General features: G+C 32.5%; 2 protein-coding genes across 2 annotated transcripts in view; one reads left to right on the top strand and one right to left on the bottom strand.

Annotated features, from left to right (window-relative positions):
- The window catches only part of ds (dachsous cadherin-related 1), a 555,958-nt gene that overhangs the window by 439,277 nt on the left and 96,921 nt on the right, over positions 1-19,760 (top strand). The window lies entirely within an intron of this gene.
- Positions 12,723-14,754, bottom strand: LOC143192749 (facilitated trehalose transporter Tret1). Its single transcript, XM_076398299.1, has 2 exons — positions 14,622-14,754; positions 12,723-14,565 (listed from the first exon to the last, which is right to left on the bottom strand). Exons 1-2 carry the CDS (start codon positions 14,683-14,685, stop codon positions 13,184-13,186), a joined length of 1,446 nt encoding a protein of 481 aa, XP_076254414.1. The 5' UTR covers positions 14,686-14,754; the 3' UTR covers positions 12,723-13,183.

The following is a 19,760-nucleotide window of genomic DNA, read 5'->3' as shown; positions in this document are numbered from 1 at the left end:
TTAGAGAGTTTTCCAAACTTTCTTTTCTTCCCTTGAAAAAAAGAACTAACATAGTATTATCATACCATAATCATTTCGGCAGGCAGTCTTCATAAGGTGCATCTAAATGTTGTGCTGGGAGGTGACAAAACTTGTTGATAAAATTTGCATATCTACTGATGTACTGATATGTCCAAACTGGAGATCCTATACCAGTTAGAACAAAATCAGCATTTACAACATGATAACCTTTGTCGTTAGACAAGAATTTAACGTTTACTGGATGTGGCAATTCACAAAAAAATAGTATTTCAGTCACAATTCGATAAGTTATTTGTTCCTGAATCCCCAGTACAATGGTAAATGAAAACAGAGGGTACATTAAGTTCGACAGGCTGTGCAAATAGTAAAGATTAGAATTTTAACCCTGAAGATTATTTGTTAAAATTATGTTTTATTCGCGCACATTAGAAATTTTTGAGATATCACAAAGAAAATATAATGGTAAAACTCGCTCTTTAACACTTAACACTTAACATTAATATATATATATATATATATATATATATATATATATATATATATATATATATATATATATATATATATATATATATATATATATGCGTATGTACAGTTTAATAATTTATTGCTATTAGACATCAAATATTTCATTATTCCAATAGATAATACAGCAAAAGGAATTTTAAGGGATAAGTCCAAGAACGTAGGTTTTTTAACCTTACCAATAGAAAACACAAAAAAAGACATTCATTTTCCTTAATGGGCACGGTGATTTAGAAACATTAAGCCCATTAAACAGCCCGCGGTATATCAATTTACTTAATTTTACCACAGATATGCGCAATAGGCCCGATAATTCTCGCTATGCGTTTTATTTGTTTATCGCCAGTCCTGTCCATTAGGACTTTGTCAAGGGCCGCCTAGACACTTATATCTAGATCCATAATAATTAAAGGGTAACTGAATATATTTCAGAATGCACCTATTAAATTGATTTGTTGTGTATTACTATTTAAATATAAATAACCTCAAAAAGTAAGACGTACAAAGACATGTATCCGTTTTATTACTTAAAAAATAATTAATTAATATATTAGATTATATTCAGGCCATAAATCTTAATGTTTCCGATCATCAAGTTGTAGTAAAAGTTCTCTTGGCCGTGTTGTATCAATCTAACGATGTCAAAGACTTCCCATAAAAAAAGTGTTAACAGGAATGTGACTCTTCGATTGAAAACGTTGATAATGTTTCGAAGGCAAATAAGCCAGTATGTTTACACAGAGTATAACATATATTCATCATATTAGAATTTATAAATAATGCTTGGTTTCATGTTGTTTCTAATTTGATATATTAGATGGATAAAAAATTGGTTTAAAATTAATATGAGAAACTTTATATAATGTTCGAGATGATATTTATGAATATTACTGTAGGTTTTCCAATAATTTTTATAACATCTTTATTAGATACGTTTAGTACAAACTTAATTATAAATTAATTTATTACTACATTTTATTTGTACTTGGATTAATTCACAAGCAAGACGCTTTCGAGAAAATACATTAATATGTATTCCTCAAGTTATAAAATTATAAAAACTTATAGTTATATTTTACACTAAAGGTTACACTTTATATAAGTTCGTATGGTTTGGTTCGCTTCAATCTCCTGACATACTGCGCGCTGTTGTATTGGATCTTGGATAATTTCGCAAATCCAGGTAGCGATAGGCATTGGTAATCAATCGAAGAACTTTGTTTTGATAGCGTTGAGCTTTGATAGCGCTGCTAAGAGTGTCCCTAGCCGTGAACTATCGGAATTTGGGAACTTTGACTAGAACTGTCGGAAATTAACCAAAAGCTTGCAGTTCAAAGTGCACGACCATCAAAAGGAGACTGAAAGTTTGACCGGTTAGGAAACTACACTATTGCTGATAGAATATAGCAATTTGGGTAGAAATATTTGATTTCAGAAAATGTTATTAAAAACATCACAAAACCTTATATATACCGTGTGTTTCGGCAATTACTTTAATATTATTAATCATTTTAACAATAACAATTTAATTTGTATCAGATTTTACTAGCAATAAGTTAGTATTTGATATATAGGTAATTTTATTCTACTGACTAACAGTTTATTGAGTAGGTAAAGAGTAGGACTCCAAACACTACCTTGTGGTTCACCTTCTTTTGTTTTTTTCATTGTCGAGCAAGCTTATTCTTCTTTAACTCTAAATATCTGGCCGGGATACAGGAATTTAGGAAGTCAATGTATTGTATTGTATTCATGTATTCACAATCTTATTATGTATAGGATAGAAATAACGTATAGTTCCTTATGCTAGACTTTATCGAAGCCTTATGCTGCGTCCAAGAAAACAGCTGTCAAACTTTTTTTTTGTCAAACTCTACGTCTCTACCAGGTAAATTGTTGAGTGTTTATATTAGCAGTCTTCAGACCTTTACATGCGATGTGAGTGAAAGAAAAAGATCGAAAATTTCATTACGACGGCAGAGTTCTCTGTAGTGGTGTTGTGACTGGAAATTAAAATAGATATGGAAATGGAAATGGAAAAATGGATATACTACAATCTCAAGTACAGACGGATTACTACTTGTTTAGATCAATGGAACCTGTGTGTCAGAAATAGGTCGATGATTGATGATTGATGCAAGATGGAAAAAAGTTATAGAACATAACATATATTAATAAGGAAAATATATTAACTAATATTATATTGTATCAATTTTTCTTAATAATTGCTTTTCTAAAAATTATCATAATATATATAATTAGGTGATTGCATTATCATTTCAAACTTGTCGTTTTAAACAATTATTGCCTTTTTGAGGCAATGAAGTAATCTTTTGATTGCTTCTCTACTTGTATACTGGACAATCTACGTGAATACAATGTTTAGCTTTTTTCCCATCGACTTTCTTCTTAATGGAAATGGGAAAAAAGACTATTAGTATAATTATTGTAAGTGGCACTGTTTAAAGTACTAAATAAGTTGAATTATACATTTATCTGTCTGTATCTGGAGGAGAAAAAAAGCGAATTTAACTGTAAAATAATCAATTAAATATTATTACCGCTTTTGAGAGTCATCGCGCTCAACTCGAACACAATAGGTAGGAAATAGCTAATAGAATCTAATAACTACCTCAGTGCATTCCCAGTTATTTTTCAGGCATTAAGAATTCAAGTTTGGCTTGTAGCAATAACCTTATTGTTTAACAGTTTCGCGTAAAAATCGTACCCCGTACCGTACACAATAGACTTTTTAAGTTTAATGGTGGTTGACTTCTCATTGCTATCTTTAATATACAATTCTCTAAACGGCTGTTAGCTTCACCGTTAGAATGCTATACACATAAGGAAGCGCTTGATATCGGGATTCTAACCGAGACGTTTTTTAAATATATTAGGGTTAACAGGTAGGGCAACATTTTTGGTACAATTTTGATTGCCTACAACTTTGCTCTAAGAAAAGATAAGTACGTTTTGTTTTCATAAATAGTTACTTGGCTTTTACTTTCTTCTTTCGTTGTGATTGAAAAATTATATCGGCTAAATGGTGACCGCGATTCGCTATGCAACTATCGGCTCTTTTTAAGGCATTTTTCATGACATCCTGCAACATCTGAAGCTGAATTTCTTCAATTTCGTGACGAATACAGTCTTTAAGATGTTGAACCGTTTGGGACTTATTCACATAAATTTTTGATTTTAAAAAACCCCGTCAGAAAAAGTCTGGTGCTCTGGCTCGCCATGTTAAATCGCCACTAAATCGCGAAATTAGTCTTCGAGGAAAAACGTCATTCAATAATTGAATTGTTGAACGAGCTGTTTGTGCTGTGGCCCCATCTTGCTGAAACCACATATTCTCTAGTATATGCTCTTCCATTTTAGGTACAAGAAAATTTCGAATCATTTCTTGGTACTGTTCAGCAGTAACAGTAACTGCAACACCTTGATCATTTCAAAAAAATTGGGACCAACGATGTTTCCAGGACCACGTAGTTGTTTTTAGTGGATGCAATGATGTGTCATGAATTAATTGAGGATTCTGTGTTCCCCAAAACCGACTGTTCTGTTTAGTGACGTTGCCACTGAGAAGAAAATAAGCATCATTCATTATCAATTTTGACGAAAAATCTTCAATTTTACTAGAGAGCCTTAGAATTCCATTACTGTACTCAGCTCGTCTCGATAATAAAATTTGGAATAGTATTATCCATCGGTATCCGCTACTTTTTCCCATCTTACAGGCAAATTTATGGATTCAATCTCGAAAGATCGATTAATCTTTTGAGGGTATCTAATATTGTTATGCCTTTGCATGTATTACTGCAATTTTTGGCGTAGTTTTCAGCTCAAACGCATATATTATAGTCAATAGCAATCCTCATTCATAACTTTATTAGGTTTCAGCAGCTCATAGTGTACCACACTAAGATAATACCATCAAATACAAATCAGTAACTTGGAGCCATGGATATTCGCCTTTATCATTGATATTAATGAATGACTAGGCGGGCCCCATGATTATTTACACTTTGGATTATCGTAATAGATCCACTTTTCATCACCAGTAAGAATACAATGCATAAAACATTTTGAATTTGCCAATCAATAAACGCCTTTCATGTCTATTGGATTAAACATTATACTGCACAAAATATACAAGCTTTTGGATCATTTCCATGTTCTTCAAGCTATTAGAAATGATTACCTGTAATACTCTCAACAATTCTGCATATTCTTCTTGCGGTTTTCACGGATCATCATCGATTAAGCCTTCAAATGCACGTCTTCAAATTTTTTTGACCGTCCGGAACACTCCTTTACTTCGGAGACAATACTTTTAAAACGTGAAAACCAGTATTTACATATTGATATCCTTCAGCTACATACAAAATTTAATTTCCCACAAATTTGATTCAGTCTATATATATTCAGACATTTTCATCGCACTGAATTATTTTTTTCATACTTGGACGAAATTACACATACTGACCTGTAAAGCCTCACTTACAACATCAACTTCTGGCTAATTTTATTTGAAATTCCTTTTTAATCTATTTTATTTATATACTCATGTATCTTATTTATGTACACATATATAAATGTATTAAAACTTGTGATAGCCACGCCATTCTGTCTTAGTCTGTCCTTTTTGACATCTTTATCAAAAATTTTCATTTAACTACATATATATGTGCAACTGGTGAAAGTTATAATATATACATTGTAGATTATTATTGCTGAATTCACGAAATATTCAAACTGTTAATAAAATTGAGCAAAGCATTATAAAAATGTATAATGCAAAAACTGGTGGCAAAAAATAATAATACTCGGACATCATTTGCTATTGTTTCTATGACCTTTATCATAAATTATGTTCAAATAATACTCCTTGTTATATCCAGTACACTTTAATAGATTATATTCACGCATTTTAAATATTTATCTATAGGTGTAGTACCGTAGTTTATTGCACCCTTCTTGTTGAATGAATTGGGCGCTTAAGCAGGCCAATAATTATGATAAAATATTCAGATGTTTATAGGTCTAGTACTCAAAGAAAAGCAGATGCCAATTTCTTTATGATCAACTGCTTTGTCATAGAAAATATCACATGATTTACACAAACTTATGGTTTCGTATTTCGGAATAATGATATTCTTCACTGATGATTCGGTTATATAAGCAAATTACATATATATATATATATATATATATATATATATATATATATATATATATATATATATATATATATATATAGTGTATAATATATTTGTTCGCACATTAGTGCCGAAAATCTTTTATTTTATGTAGTGAAAGATCCGAAATGTAGGCCTGTAATATTATAATATATTCCTGTAGGATGTTGAAAACTACTGGTTTCTATATTAGATACAACTACTATTAGATCTAAAACTCAAAATTGTCGATTTAAAAATTTGAAATCATACACCCAAAAATTGATGCAAGACTCCACAAAAACTAACCTCAATATGTTTCGCCCACATACTAATCCAAAAAAAAAACTAGAACATTTCTAGTAATAAAACATTAATCACTAGAAAGTAGTTCTTATCAATAAATAAATTTAAACAAAAATCACTCAAACATAAAACTAAATTGCTCCATTATAATATGGAATTTTTGAACACCGATGGTGTTTCTATATTAATTCCTTGATTTTTATCAAACAACAATGTTCCAATTAATCATAGGTTTTTTATGAATTGTTTTTATGCGTGGAATTTTTAACATTTTAACGGCGATGATATATTGGAGCTTTCTCTTTAAATGTAAACTTTGAGCAATTGAAATTTAATCATTATTTATTATGGTAAAATATCTCGAGTCCTGTTACGTTAATATTATTTGTTGAATGTTGAATATGGTATTGGGTGAGTCATCTCTTGGTTAAATTTCATGTGAGTATTACTTCAACATTGTTAACCCTACAGGAGCTTGTTATTGACAGATATATCACTGCCAAACCTCCTCTGTTAGAACAAACAAACAGTACCTTGGTGATCTTGGGGCTACGTAAATTAGTTTTGCTGTCACAGTTTGTTAACAAATGAGTTTAAACTGATGATAAATTTGAACGTTAACTTCCATATAGTTTGTTTATACTACTACATGTTCTCAGTTCATCTCAAAAGTGATTTTCCATCGATAGAAATATCAAACAAATAATTTGGCTTAAATTATGTACTGCAAATATAATTTTGTAGCCGTTAAAAATGTTACGGAAACTTTTCAGTTGTATTAAAATTAGTTTTGAGTTTTGACTGTAACTTTGTCTACTAGTGCGCCTTGACAATCTTTCGAATTGCACTGTTTTTATCCGAATTTCTATAATATAGTCTATACAGAATTGTTTGTCGGGTTTTGGTGATTCCAAAGTCAAATAGTACTTGGCTAAGAAACTGATCTACTGTATTTCGTCTTTTGTGGCTGTTCACCCAAACAATCCTCCACCCTGATTATCTCTCATTATGTTTGAATGGATTGTTCTCGATGATTTCATTTCGAATCAAATATATTATTACTATTAATAAAAACAAACAAAAGGTTATTATTTTTTGTCGCAAATATGACAATGTTGCAGAACTAACTTACAAGGAAGAAAAAATAACTAAGGGAAAGAAGTAGTGAAAATGTGATTCATTCTGTTGATGTGATTCGGTCTGACACATAGATGGCGCTACTAGAATTAAACCCATATGTTTTTTAGTTAGCCCAAACCCTCAAAAGATGCGTGTATAAATTTGACAGCCGCCGGATTATTAGTTTGCGTATTATAGCATTTTGAGTGAAGCAACTTTTGTTATGGTGAAAAAATGGATAAAAAGGAATTTCGTGTGTTGATATAATATTGCTTTTTGGATGGCAAAAATTTGGCTTGATGCCTAGTTTCCGGATACTGCCCCAGGAAAATCAACCATCAAGGACTGGTATGCTAAGTTTAGATGTGGTGAAATGAGCTGTTCTCGGTGAACGCAGTTGTTACCGACGAAAACATTTAAAAAATCTACAAAATGATATTGAGTGACCGTAAATTGAAATTGACTGAAATAGAAAACACTCTAAAGATATCAACTGAACGTGTACATCATATCATTTACGAATATTTGGGTATGACAAAGCCCTGTGTAAGGTGGGCTCCGCGCTAGCTCACTTTTGACCAAAAACAGCGACCAATTGATAATTCGGAGAAGTGTTTGAAGATGATCAAGCGTAATAAACCCGAGTTTTTTCCATCGATATATGACAACGGATGAAACATGGCTCCATCATTTCACTCCGAAGTCAATCGACAGTCATCCCAGTGGACTGCACAGGATGAACCCGCTCCAAAGCGTGGGAAAACGCAACAGTCGGCTGGCAATATTGTATTTTGGTCGGCGTTTGTATTTTGGTATGCGCATGGAATAATTTTCATTAACTACTTTGAAAAAGGAAGGACCATCAACACCGACTATTACATAGCGTATTGGACCGTTTGAAGAACGAAATCGCCGAAAAACGGTCGCATTTGAAGAAAAAGAAACTGCTGTTTCACTAAGACAATGCACCGTGTCACAATTTAGTGAAAACAATGGAAAAAATCCATGAATCGTGCTTCGAATTGCTTCCTCATCCACCGTATTCTTCTGATCTGGCCCCCAGCGACTATTTCCGCGTCTCAGATCCCAAAAGATTGCTCGCTGGGAAGACATTTTCGTCGAATGAAGAGGTGATCGCCGAAACTGAGGCCTATTTTGAAGCAAAGGACAAATCGTACTACAAAAATGATATGGAAAAGTTGAAGGGTCGCTGTAATCGGTGTATCACCCTTGAAGGAAATTATGTTGAATAAAAAAACCTAATTTTGCCAAAAAAATCTGTTTTACTATGGTAGGCCGGGGACTTTTCAATTGATTTGTTATATGTGTAACTCCTATAACGTTACAGCTCAAAAGTTGAGACAGTGGACAGATGTGAACTCTATAATTCAGTTTCGAAGTGCATTAGGGTTTGGAAACTGACGAGGAATGTTTTAGCATCAGTTTTTGGAGATGCAAAAAGAATTTTCTTGGTCTATTATCTGGGAACTGGCAATGTAACAAGGTTATTATTACAGTCGTTTGGACTAGATGAATATACAAATTCGTGAGATCTGCTTTACAGGAAAAATATTAAAGACAAGTCGATAATGGATTAAGTTCTCCCTGACTTTTTGTTGACCTCGACTTTCTAAAATGCAGGTGAAGAAGATTATTTACGTCAAATGAAGATGCAATAATAGCAGTGAGAGTATATTTGGAGAATGTTATACATTTCCAGTTTAAAAGTATATTATCGTCATTTCAAATCAAAATATTATGTTCTTATACATCTAATATCAGAATTGGTTATTGGACTATATCTTCAGTAAAATTTCAATAGAGGTATGATCAATTTACGCTTTCGTCGTAATGAATTGATCACACCAAATACGTACATTTAATAAAATTGTTACAACAGATGTACCGGTATATTTATTCCTAAAATGTCAACAGGCAATACATACAGAGAGCATTTACTCCAACCATTCCGTAACATATCCATGAGAACTCTTGACTGAACCGGTCCGTTTTCAATATGTATGTAAAGATAAGCTCTATCGGCATATCGAAGTTGAAACTGAGAGTTAAGCCCAAAACCTTGCTCGTTCCCAAGGCACCTAATAAATAAATAAAAATGTCGAAGTAGAAGCGGGCCCGAATAGCTGTTTGGGAGTTATTGCATCACCTTATACGTTATAACACTCATTTTATATCTTAATTTACGTACGTATGAATACGAATATATATATTTCGACTTTTCAGGTAATAGATTATATCTCCCAAATTTAACTTTCTTTGACTTCTGGTTATTCTTATAACACACATATTTTCTTGTTTATCATTTTTCTTTGCCTTTTCAATTTTAAGAATAATCTATTTTTTATTCTTTCTGTTATTTTCTTGATATTTTTCAAATAAGTTTTTTTGTACATTCACACTTTATTGAGTTTAGTTGCTACTTATTTTTGTCTTTTTGAACTTCCGTCCTATTTACCAAATTTATTTCCCACCAACTTCTGGCTTTTATTTGAAATTCCTTTTTAATCTATTTTATTTATGGATATACTCATTTATGTACACATATATAAATGTATTAAAACTTATGACAGCCACGCCATTCTGTCTTAGCCTGTCCTTTTTGGCATCTTTATCAACAATTTTCATTCAACTACATACATACGTGCAACTGGTGAAAGTTGTAATATATACACTGTAGATTATTATTGCTGAATTCACGAAATATTCAAACTGTTAATAAAATTGAGCAAAGCATTATAAAAATGTATAATGCAAAAATTGGTGGCAAAAAATAACAATACTCAGACATAATTTGCTACCGTTTCTATGACCTTTATCATGAATTATGTTCAAATAATACTCTTTGTTATATCCAGTAAACTTTAATAGATTATATTCACGCATTTTAAATATTTATCTATAGGTGTGGTACCGTAGTTTATTGCACCCTTCTTGTTGAATGAATTGAGCGCTTAAGCAGATCAATTATTATGATAAAATATTCAGAAGTTTATAGGTCTATTACTCAAAGAAAAGCAGATGCCAATTTATTTATGATCAACTGCTCTGTCATAGAAATTATCACATGATTTACACAAACTTATGGTTTCGTATTTCGGAATAATGATATCTTTCACTGACGATTCGGTTTTATAAGCAAATTCTTCCTAGACTGTTTGTTGTTTGTTGGCAACTTTGTCTAATGTAACAGTATTTATTTCCCATATTAACATTAATATATAATGTGATTCAATAAAAATCTTCTTATTTCCTGCGTGTTGTCCAGTAATTGTGTTGCTTACATTGGTATAGTTTAATAGATTTATTTTCTCTAACATGATGTTTCCAATTTAATATACTATAGTGATGAAGGTGAAGCTATTTTCCTGATCGAGATTAAGGAACTGGACATCACTCAAGTGATTTATTTAGGTTTTTGTCTTTTTGAATGCAAAGCAAAATTGGCCTTTGAACATCTTTCGAGCTATCAGGCTGGATTATTCCATCCATTTGTCGCTCTTGCTGACTGCCCGTTGTAGATTTTCTATAGCTCTAAACAGAGATGTATTTTTTGCTATAATGACTGTATCATTAGCAAATGCTCGGTATATTTTAACTTATAATATAGAAAAATACGATAAATAGCCTTGAATTACATTCTGGTAATGAATGTGTTACTTTTTTGGTCGATTATAGACAAAGAACGAACACATTTTACTGAAACCTTCTCACACCCAAACTTTCCTGTAAAATATGACCAAAATAAGCCAGATCGGTGACTTTTCTACCGACATATTTATATAACGAATTATTGGTCAAAACTAAACAAAGACTTTATGAATAAACGCTTATTATATATACGAGATGGCTCCTTTTAGATACCGAGCGAATATACTACTTAATTTTAATTGTAATTAATTGTATAGAATTTAATTAATTCAATCTCTAACAGTTGGTCCGCTTATGGTAATGCGATTCGGTCGAGATAATGTCCTTTTGCAAAATGGCCGACCGCCCGACCGCCATATTAATCTGGAGAAATTAAAACGTTTACAATCACTAATTAATAGAACTCTTGAATTAATTTTTTTTTAATGTCACGGGATTATCGCCGTTGACTTTTTTTGTTATATACACACAGGACACACGGTTATTGTATTATAATAAACATGTTTACTTATATATGAATAATATTGCCTTATTGTTCGTATATAGATTTTAGTTTTTTTTTCTACTACTACATTAAAGATATCAATAATATGGCATATGATAATCAGCCATATGGATATATGATAATTAGGTTGATATACATTGAGTTATTCAACAGTATAAATCAGTTAAGGTATATATTAATATATCTATTAGATAGATTTAACAACTGTGAATTAATTCTGAAGGATTTTTTATATAGTATATCAAATAAGTTTGCATGTTGCTAGAAAAATTAGAATTCCACTTCCAATAGTGATATTTGTCAGCAGTATTGGAAATGATCACTTCTAGAGCATATCAACCAATTCTCACAAGTGCCGGCTTGGTGGCGGATTCGAATCCTGCATGGTCGTAAATTTATGTTTGTGATCGTCCTAGACAAGAGTGCACAATGTCACACGGAAAATGATCCCAGTCACGCTAGTAACCAAGCTGTGTAGGACCGCATATCTTCTGGGATAATTTCTAAATTGGTTACTCGCCAGTCGGTAGGCTTCATGCCGAGGACCGTGGTTCGGAGCCCACGTTAAACTGTAGTTCCCCTCCAGATAAACCCCTAGTTGGTAAAAGGAAACTTTAATATATATAACTAATATATATTTAATATATATATATATATATATATATATATAAATTCGCACAAGTTTTTATTAATATAATTTGGTTTTAGCAGTGACAGTGTTGTCATATTTAACAAGTTTGCGGTAGATCTACCTACTTCATTCCTAATCTACCTATCTCCATAAGCTATTTTCAAGATATTTCATCATATTAATATAAATTCAATGTTTTTTAGTAATGTTTATATTGACAGGTAGTCGACATGGTCTTTTTGTCCCTGAGGAACTAATAATACTAATAACAACGTAATACATGATATATTATAATCCTAATTTATATTTGTACATGCTTAAAAAAAATTTATGTGTTTATATTTCTTGTAAATGTACTATTAATTATTAACTTTTTAATCATTATCAACATTATATAACACCAGTTCTGTTAACACTTGAACCTTACTTCTGTATGTCTTCGTAATTTACGGATTTAGTACCTCATATTTGTTTACACTTATTAGGATACTTAACAAGGAATATTTCAGTTGTCTTTCAAAGTTGTCAAATGGATGCAATTTTAATTTAACTAAAATATAAAGAATTAAATAAAAACAACTGAAATCTGATTTAGGAAGAAGTATAATAAATGAGGAAATAATATATAAACAATCATTTAATAGGTGTTAATAAAGACATGATAAATGAGTATAATAAAAACTATACTTAATTGAAGAGAAGCAAACAGATAAAGGGTAAGTAAGTTTTGAAATGTGTAGGGTTTAACAAACAAAAACAAGTTTAATTTACTTTTAAACTGTTTTATTTTAATGAAAAGGGGCAAGGCTTTGATAAATTGACAGCATAAGCAACATTATCCATTCTAATGATTCTAATAAATAAATAATAATTCTAATTTTCTCTCAAGTCGTTTCCTAAAATTACTGTTAGCACCAAGGATCAGTGTAATATTTTACAATTTTGTCACCCACATTTCAAACGAAACCAACCAATTAAATCATTTTCGCTGCAATTTGAAACCTTTTAAAAGTATACTCACATTTACAATCCAATAAAAAAAAAACACGTATATTTGAAAAACATTTCGGTTAATAATCGTAGTATGTTATTTAAATTCGTAATAATTAATGTGGAAAAAAGAATAATAATAAATCAGTCTAATATAACAATAGAATGTGACATTGAATCTCGAATTACATTCGCACTTAAATATTCCGCGAGATTTAAGGAGAGATAAATATTTATTTAGGTATACGTTTCATTTACATAAGCTCGCTGTCTCAGAGCCAGTTCGGTATTCACCAGATGTTCCTGTCCGATCAGCAACTGTTGGATTTCCTCCAGCGTTTTTCCTTTGGTTTCGGGCATATAGCGGATGATAAATATCACTCCGATCATGCTGCATATCGAGAAAAACAGAAAGGGAAATGCCATTGATCCGGTCTGATCGAAGGATATTTGAAATATTTTCGATACTATCGAGCCCATGAGTACCGAGAATGTATCAGCTGTGCAAAGGGCTTTCGCTTTCACGTTGGTTGGGAAGAGCTCGCTCAGTACTGTCACCATACCGAATGACAAACCGATACTGAACATTATGTTGTACATCACCAAAGCGGTTATCGGTAGGAAAAAGATGTAATCGGTATTGATGCCGCAGTCTTTGATGAAGAAGTATACGGCCAGTGTAAAAACTGATATACTGCAACCCGCGGCTGATGTTATAAGAAGTTTCCTCTTCCCGAAACGGTCTACCACGAAAATGGTGGTCATAGCGACAGCAACTAACTCCACAGCACAGTACACTATAACAGATAAGGTCGCATCGATGCTACTACCTGCTTCTTTAAATATAGTTTCAGTATAAAACATACAAGGATTTTTTCCACTAAACTTATTAGTCAGACAAACGATCACGAAAATGAAGCACGCCTTTCTGTTGCTGGGTATAGTGACTAGTTCTAGCATCCCAGCTTTTCCAGCAGTTCGTTCTTGTCGCACCACCGACTGCGCTATGGCGATCATTTCCTGATCGACTTCGCTCTTACCCCTTAGAACTTGCAAGCTTTTCTTGGCGTCTTCGAATTTACCTTTTTTAATGTAGTAATATGGCGATTCAGGCACACAAGAAAAAGCCACCATGTGAATCAAAGGAATAGTAGCACATATCAGACTCGAAAGGAAAATATTTAAGAATGAACCTATTATATTGATGAACAGAGTTCCCGTTATTGCTGCTATCGCTATTGTCGATGTTAAGAAACCTCTTATTTTCGGATCTGATATTTCACCGACATACATGGGTAGTACCGTATACAGGGCACCTTCTACCGAGCCTATGACCAATCGCAGGGTAGTAATTTCCCAAATCGTTGTCGAAAAAGCAATTCCCACAAAACAAAACGATACCCAAGGCGCCATGAATAAAGTGGTTTTCTTCCTACCGACTTTATCGACCAGAATGGCAGCGATTATCGCGCCCGGTGGTGCTCCTAACAGAGGAGCAATAGCACACCAAGAACCTTCGTCAGTTGTAGTCGGTATACTAGAATCCGTTGCCAATAGTTTCGGTAAATATGGAGACGTCCATCCTAGATTTATTCCCGAACTTAATATGGAGAAAGCTCCTGCAAATTATCACTTTTAATACCTCCATCGATGATACCTTTTTAGTAATATTTACCAGAAATCGTCGCAAAATATTGGAACAGATATTCGCGTTTGAATATACCGAACAACAGCTTCATTTTCTAATATATTGCCATCTTACATTATTGCAAATAGCAATGGTGTTAATGCTGTGAAAGTGGTCTTATTTATAACATTCCCATAATTATTTTTTGTTTATTTAGAAAATAATAGCGTTAGTTTAGCCAGGGATTAATTGACTTACTGGTCGTATTTCATGTTAGACATACAATAGAATGCGACTAAATATATATACGAGGGTCATTATTTATATTTCGGGAATAGGAAAAAGAAAACAAATAGTTAAGCTGCGAATACATTTTTATTGTTTTTCAAAGTACTCGTCACGATGATCGATACACTTTTGCATACACTTGAACCAATTTTCAAAGCATTTATTCCATTCGGAATGAGGAATCTTCGAAACATGATTTTTGAACGCTTCAATAGCTTCTTCGGGAGATGAAAATCGTTGACGACGCAGTTTATTCTTCACAGATGAGAGCAAACAGGTGTCATTTTGTACCAAATCAGAGCTGTACGGCGGATGACCCATCAATTCGATGTTTTGAGTGCTCAAATAGTCCCTTGTTTAAGAGCTCGCATTGTCATGATGAAGAACAATTCGCCTCTCTTGTTTGTTTTCCTTATTTCCCGAAGATTTCTGGCAAACAAATAGCTGCGTACCAATCAGAATATACTGTTCTACGATCCTCTGGAGGCATTGTTGCAATATGACCAGTTTTCCTGAAGAAACAGGCCACCATTTTCTTTGAAGCGCTTTGTGCGCGTACAACTTTTGTTGGATTTAGTTCATCTTGGAACACCCATACAGTCGACTGCTGCTTACTCTCGGGCTCATACGAATATACCCATGATTCGTTACCTGTCACGATTTTATAAACGTCTTTCGAAGCACCGCTGTTGAATTTCTTAAGCATTTCTTTGCACCAATCGACACGGGCCGAGTGTCAAATTGTGTGGGATCCAACGGGAACATAACTTTCGCACAGCTAAGTGTTCATGTAAAATCGCATATATGCTAGCGGAACTAATGCTAAAAAAGATGCCCCGATCTCCCAATAGGTGACATAACGGTCTTTCTTAATAATTTCGCACAAATCATCGATGTTTCCTGGCACAACAGTCGACTTTGAACGACTTTCGCGAAACTTATCGGACAGCGAACTATGACCACGATTGAATTCACTAAACTAGCGATATATGGTTGTTTTTGATGGAGCTTCATCGCAATCAATTTAAGTTGATTGATGCACTCTTGTTGTGATAATCCACGTCGAAAATCGTAAAAAATCATCGCATGAAAATATTCACGATTCAGTTTCATTTTTTGCCAAGACTGAACCTTCTACTAATTATAAAATAAACAAATAGCGTCCATGCGACAAAATGTTCTGAGTACGTATATCGTCAAAAATGTCAAACTTGGCGATGGAACCATCAGATGGACTCACATGACAACGGTGTTGCAAATTCCCGAAATATAATTAGTGACCCTCGTATATATATATATATATATATATATATATATATATATATATATATATATATATATATATATATATATAAAGATATAATTATACACAAATTAAACCAGTTTCAAGCAAATAATACGAGAACAATAAAGCCTTAATACTCTTGTGTAGATTACAAAATGCACATTCAAATATTAATTAAAATAATTTGGACGATGAACAAATATTTAATATAATAGTCTTGCTAATTAACATTCGCTCTGGGCCTGATATTCAGGTGTGTATTAAAATAATGAGCCTCTTCTTCAGATTCAATTAAACCCATTTTTATACCTGTTGTACATTTTATACCTAGTAATGTATCTAAAACATAGACAGCTTAAGAAGAGTTCTAAGTTCTCAAATGGAAATATATATTTCGAAATGTATTGATTAATATCAAGTTCAGTTGTTATATCAATTCAGTTGTTATTAATAATTGGGGCTTTCGCTGACCTAAATGCCAAAATACATTGTTCGGCTGCATTTTTAGATGTATCTCAGGCTTTTGACAAAGTATGGCATACGGGCTTTCAGGTTAAACTAAAGAAACTTTTCCCTCATCCGGACTATCAGCTACTAAAATCGTATCTCACTGATAGACATTTTATTGTAAATCAAGACGATGAACATAACGAATTAAATCCCATATATTCAGGAGTTCCGCAAGATAGTGTACTGGGTCCAGTACTGTATCTTCTGTATAGGGCCGATCTACCCACCATAAAAATAACTACTGTGACGACATACGCAAATGATACAGCAATATTGGCATCCCGTGAAGATCCAGTCACAGCATCAATAAACGTAGAGGCCCACCTAGATCAAATACAATTATGGTTAAAGACATGGCGCATTAAAGTCAACGAAACAAAATCCACCCATGTAACGTTTACCCTACGTAGAAGAACATGTTCACCAGTGAATATCAATAATCGTCAACTCCCCCAAGCAGAGCAAGTTAAATATCTTGGTATGCACTTAGATCGACACCTAACCTGGAAGAAACACATACTCTCTAAAGGAAAACAACTTCTACTCAAATTATAACAAATGTATTGGCTCATCGGGCGCAAATCCAAGTTATCAACATGATGTTGCTGTATGAGTCTATACTCAAGCCTATTTGGTCATATGGAATCCAACTATGGGGTACCGCTAGCAAATCTAATATATCCATCATTCAACGGTTCCAAAATAGTGTAGCGTGCCATTGTTGATGCTCTGTACTATATTTCAAATAAAGTGATACAACTCTAGAACCTATAGCGAGTGTAATTCAACGTGTTTGTGTGAAGTACTTCGAAAGAGTGTGAGTGCATCCCAATGTACTCGCTAATCAGCTAAATATGCGACGTGATAGTGAAGGGCGTAGACTAAAACGTTTAACACCACCTCATCTGATTACTGGACATATGTAGACTTTAGAATAAGCTTTAGAATATGACTAGTTAATTAAGATATTATTTTATAGAGAAGATCTATAAGTAATAATATATAGACATATATAATATAGACATAAGAAATACTTATTGCCTATAGAGCAGATTGTGGAATCACAAAGAGTAAAAAAAAATTAAAAATTGGTTGAATGTTGGTGAACGTATTTCTTTAATATTCTTACAGAATATTATAATTGCGTAACTAATGAATATATATATATATATATATATATATATATATATATAGCATATATATATATATATATATATATATAGCATATATATATATATATATATATATATATATATATATATATATATATATATAGCATATATATATATATATATATATATATATATATATATATATAGCATATATATATATATATATATATATATATATATATATATATATATATATATATATATATATATATATATATATATATATATATATCTAGCAGTACCATTTTAATAATTACTTTAATGTTTTATTCAGAATCCTATATATTATCAAAAAAAAATCATTTGATATAATGACGACACTTTTATGTGTTTTTCCATTGTAAACAACTACGGTGCAGTATCTAGGTTAAATATTTATCTTATTTTTTTCATTGTAATTAATTAACAGAGATTGTAGAGATGTAGATGTGAAAATATTTCAAGTGATATCTTATTCATACCAAATTATTACTTAAACACTATTACTAGATAATTGAAGAATTTATTGATTTAATAAAATGCCAATAACAATATACCCTGGCTGATGGTGTAAAGCGGGGCTAGCGTGAACGGTTGGCGCCAGATGTGGAGCTAAACAAGACATAAAGTGAGATCTAAAACTGTGATCTTCCGTGGTCCTGTAATCGACAGTTTATTAGCGTTATTACGTCGTTTTTCGCCCGCGGTTGCTCTTGAGCCGGGATTTATATCGGTGGTAGCTCTTCAGTAGGTCATCCGTGCGACAGGGCAACAGCAGAAAATATATTGCCTCAATTTTATATTTTATTAATAGCCGGATTTATTATAAGCAAGATCGTTTTAAATTGCCTTCATTATGCTTTATTTTTAATATGACGTAATTATAACACTCGATATTTTTTAGTTAACACAATAGTAAAACATCTTTGTTCACATGTTTTATTTCAGTCCTAAAAACTATAAATATAAGTATAAATTAGAAAACATAAGTTTTTAATCACTTTTTCTTCTAAGCACTCGTTTCCACAATATTTAGAACAGAGGGTGTTGGTATAACCAAGTATATGATGAAGTCTTACTTCTTTTGAGCTTGACTTTTAAATATGTGTTATATCGTCGAAGAAATATTTTTTGTAATTTTAAACACTGGATTGAAAATGCTTGAATGTGTAACGAGTAAATCGCATTTGCGGGAAGTTTTACTTAATTTGAAGGAAAAGGCTGCTGAATGTCATCGAATGCTGTGTAAAGCTTATTGCAACCTTGTAACCAAAACACATTGAAAGACGTTTGATCATATGTGAAATGCAGCTTTAATGCCAAAGCCACAGTATTGTTACTAGTGATGAAAGGCGGGCCCATTATGATAATCCAAAACAAGAAAATCATTGAGACCTAGTCACGCATTAGTATCAAAGCCTAAGGCTCGGAATTTTACTGAATCAGCTTGGTGTGGTATATTATGAGAAAACACAACCTAATAAACGCATCAATGGAGATTGCTAACGTCGACAATTAACGCACTTGAGATGAGTACTGCGCGAAAATGACAAGAATAAGAGCAAAGGTATAATAATGTTACTCTTTAGCATGACAACACTCGGCCACCTGTTGCAAAACCGGTAAAACACTCGCTTTATTCTCCAAACCTCGCTCCTTCTGACTACTACTTATTCCGATATATAAGTTGGGACAAGTCTAAGCAGTGTTTAACTTCTTACAATAAGGTAACTAAAATGGATCCATGGATATCATGGATAGCTTCAAAAGATACATTGTTCTTTCGAGAGAGAATCCGTAAATTGCCTGTAAACAAACTTCAAACAAAAAAATCCTTTAAAATTAATTTATAGGCCTACAACACCTATATAACCTCTACAACAAAACTAAATCTAATCGTTGCTAAGACCACTTAATACTCAATTATACCACCGTATTAAGCTCCCTATTTGA

The sequence above is a fragment of the Rhynchophorus ferrugineus genome, unplaced genomic scaffold (assembly GCF_030347505.1).
Source record: "Rhynchophorus ferrugineus isolate W39M unplaced genomic scaffold, kcgeb_rfMv2 rfM3, whole genome shotgun sequence".
Taxonomy (NCBI): Eukaryota; Metazoa; Arthropoda; class Insecta; order Coleoptera; family Curculionidae; genus Rhynchophorus; species Rhynchophorus ferrugineus.
Note: the sequence above shows the minus strand (reverse complement) of the source record. Positions and strands in the feature narration are given on the sequence as shown.

Excerpts from the sequence above, each read along its gene's own strand:
- LOC143192749 (XM_076398299.1), bottom strand. The coding sequence starts at position 14,685 with ATGAAGCTGTTGTTCGGTATATTCAAACGCGAATATCTGTTCCAATAT. Across the intron at positions 14,566-14,621 it reads ATATTTTGCGACGATTTCTG|GAGCTTTCTCCATATTAAGT; the intron begins GTAAATATTACT and ends GATAATTTGCAG.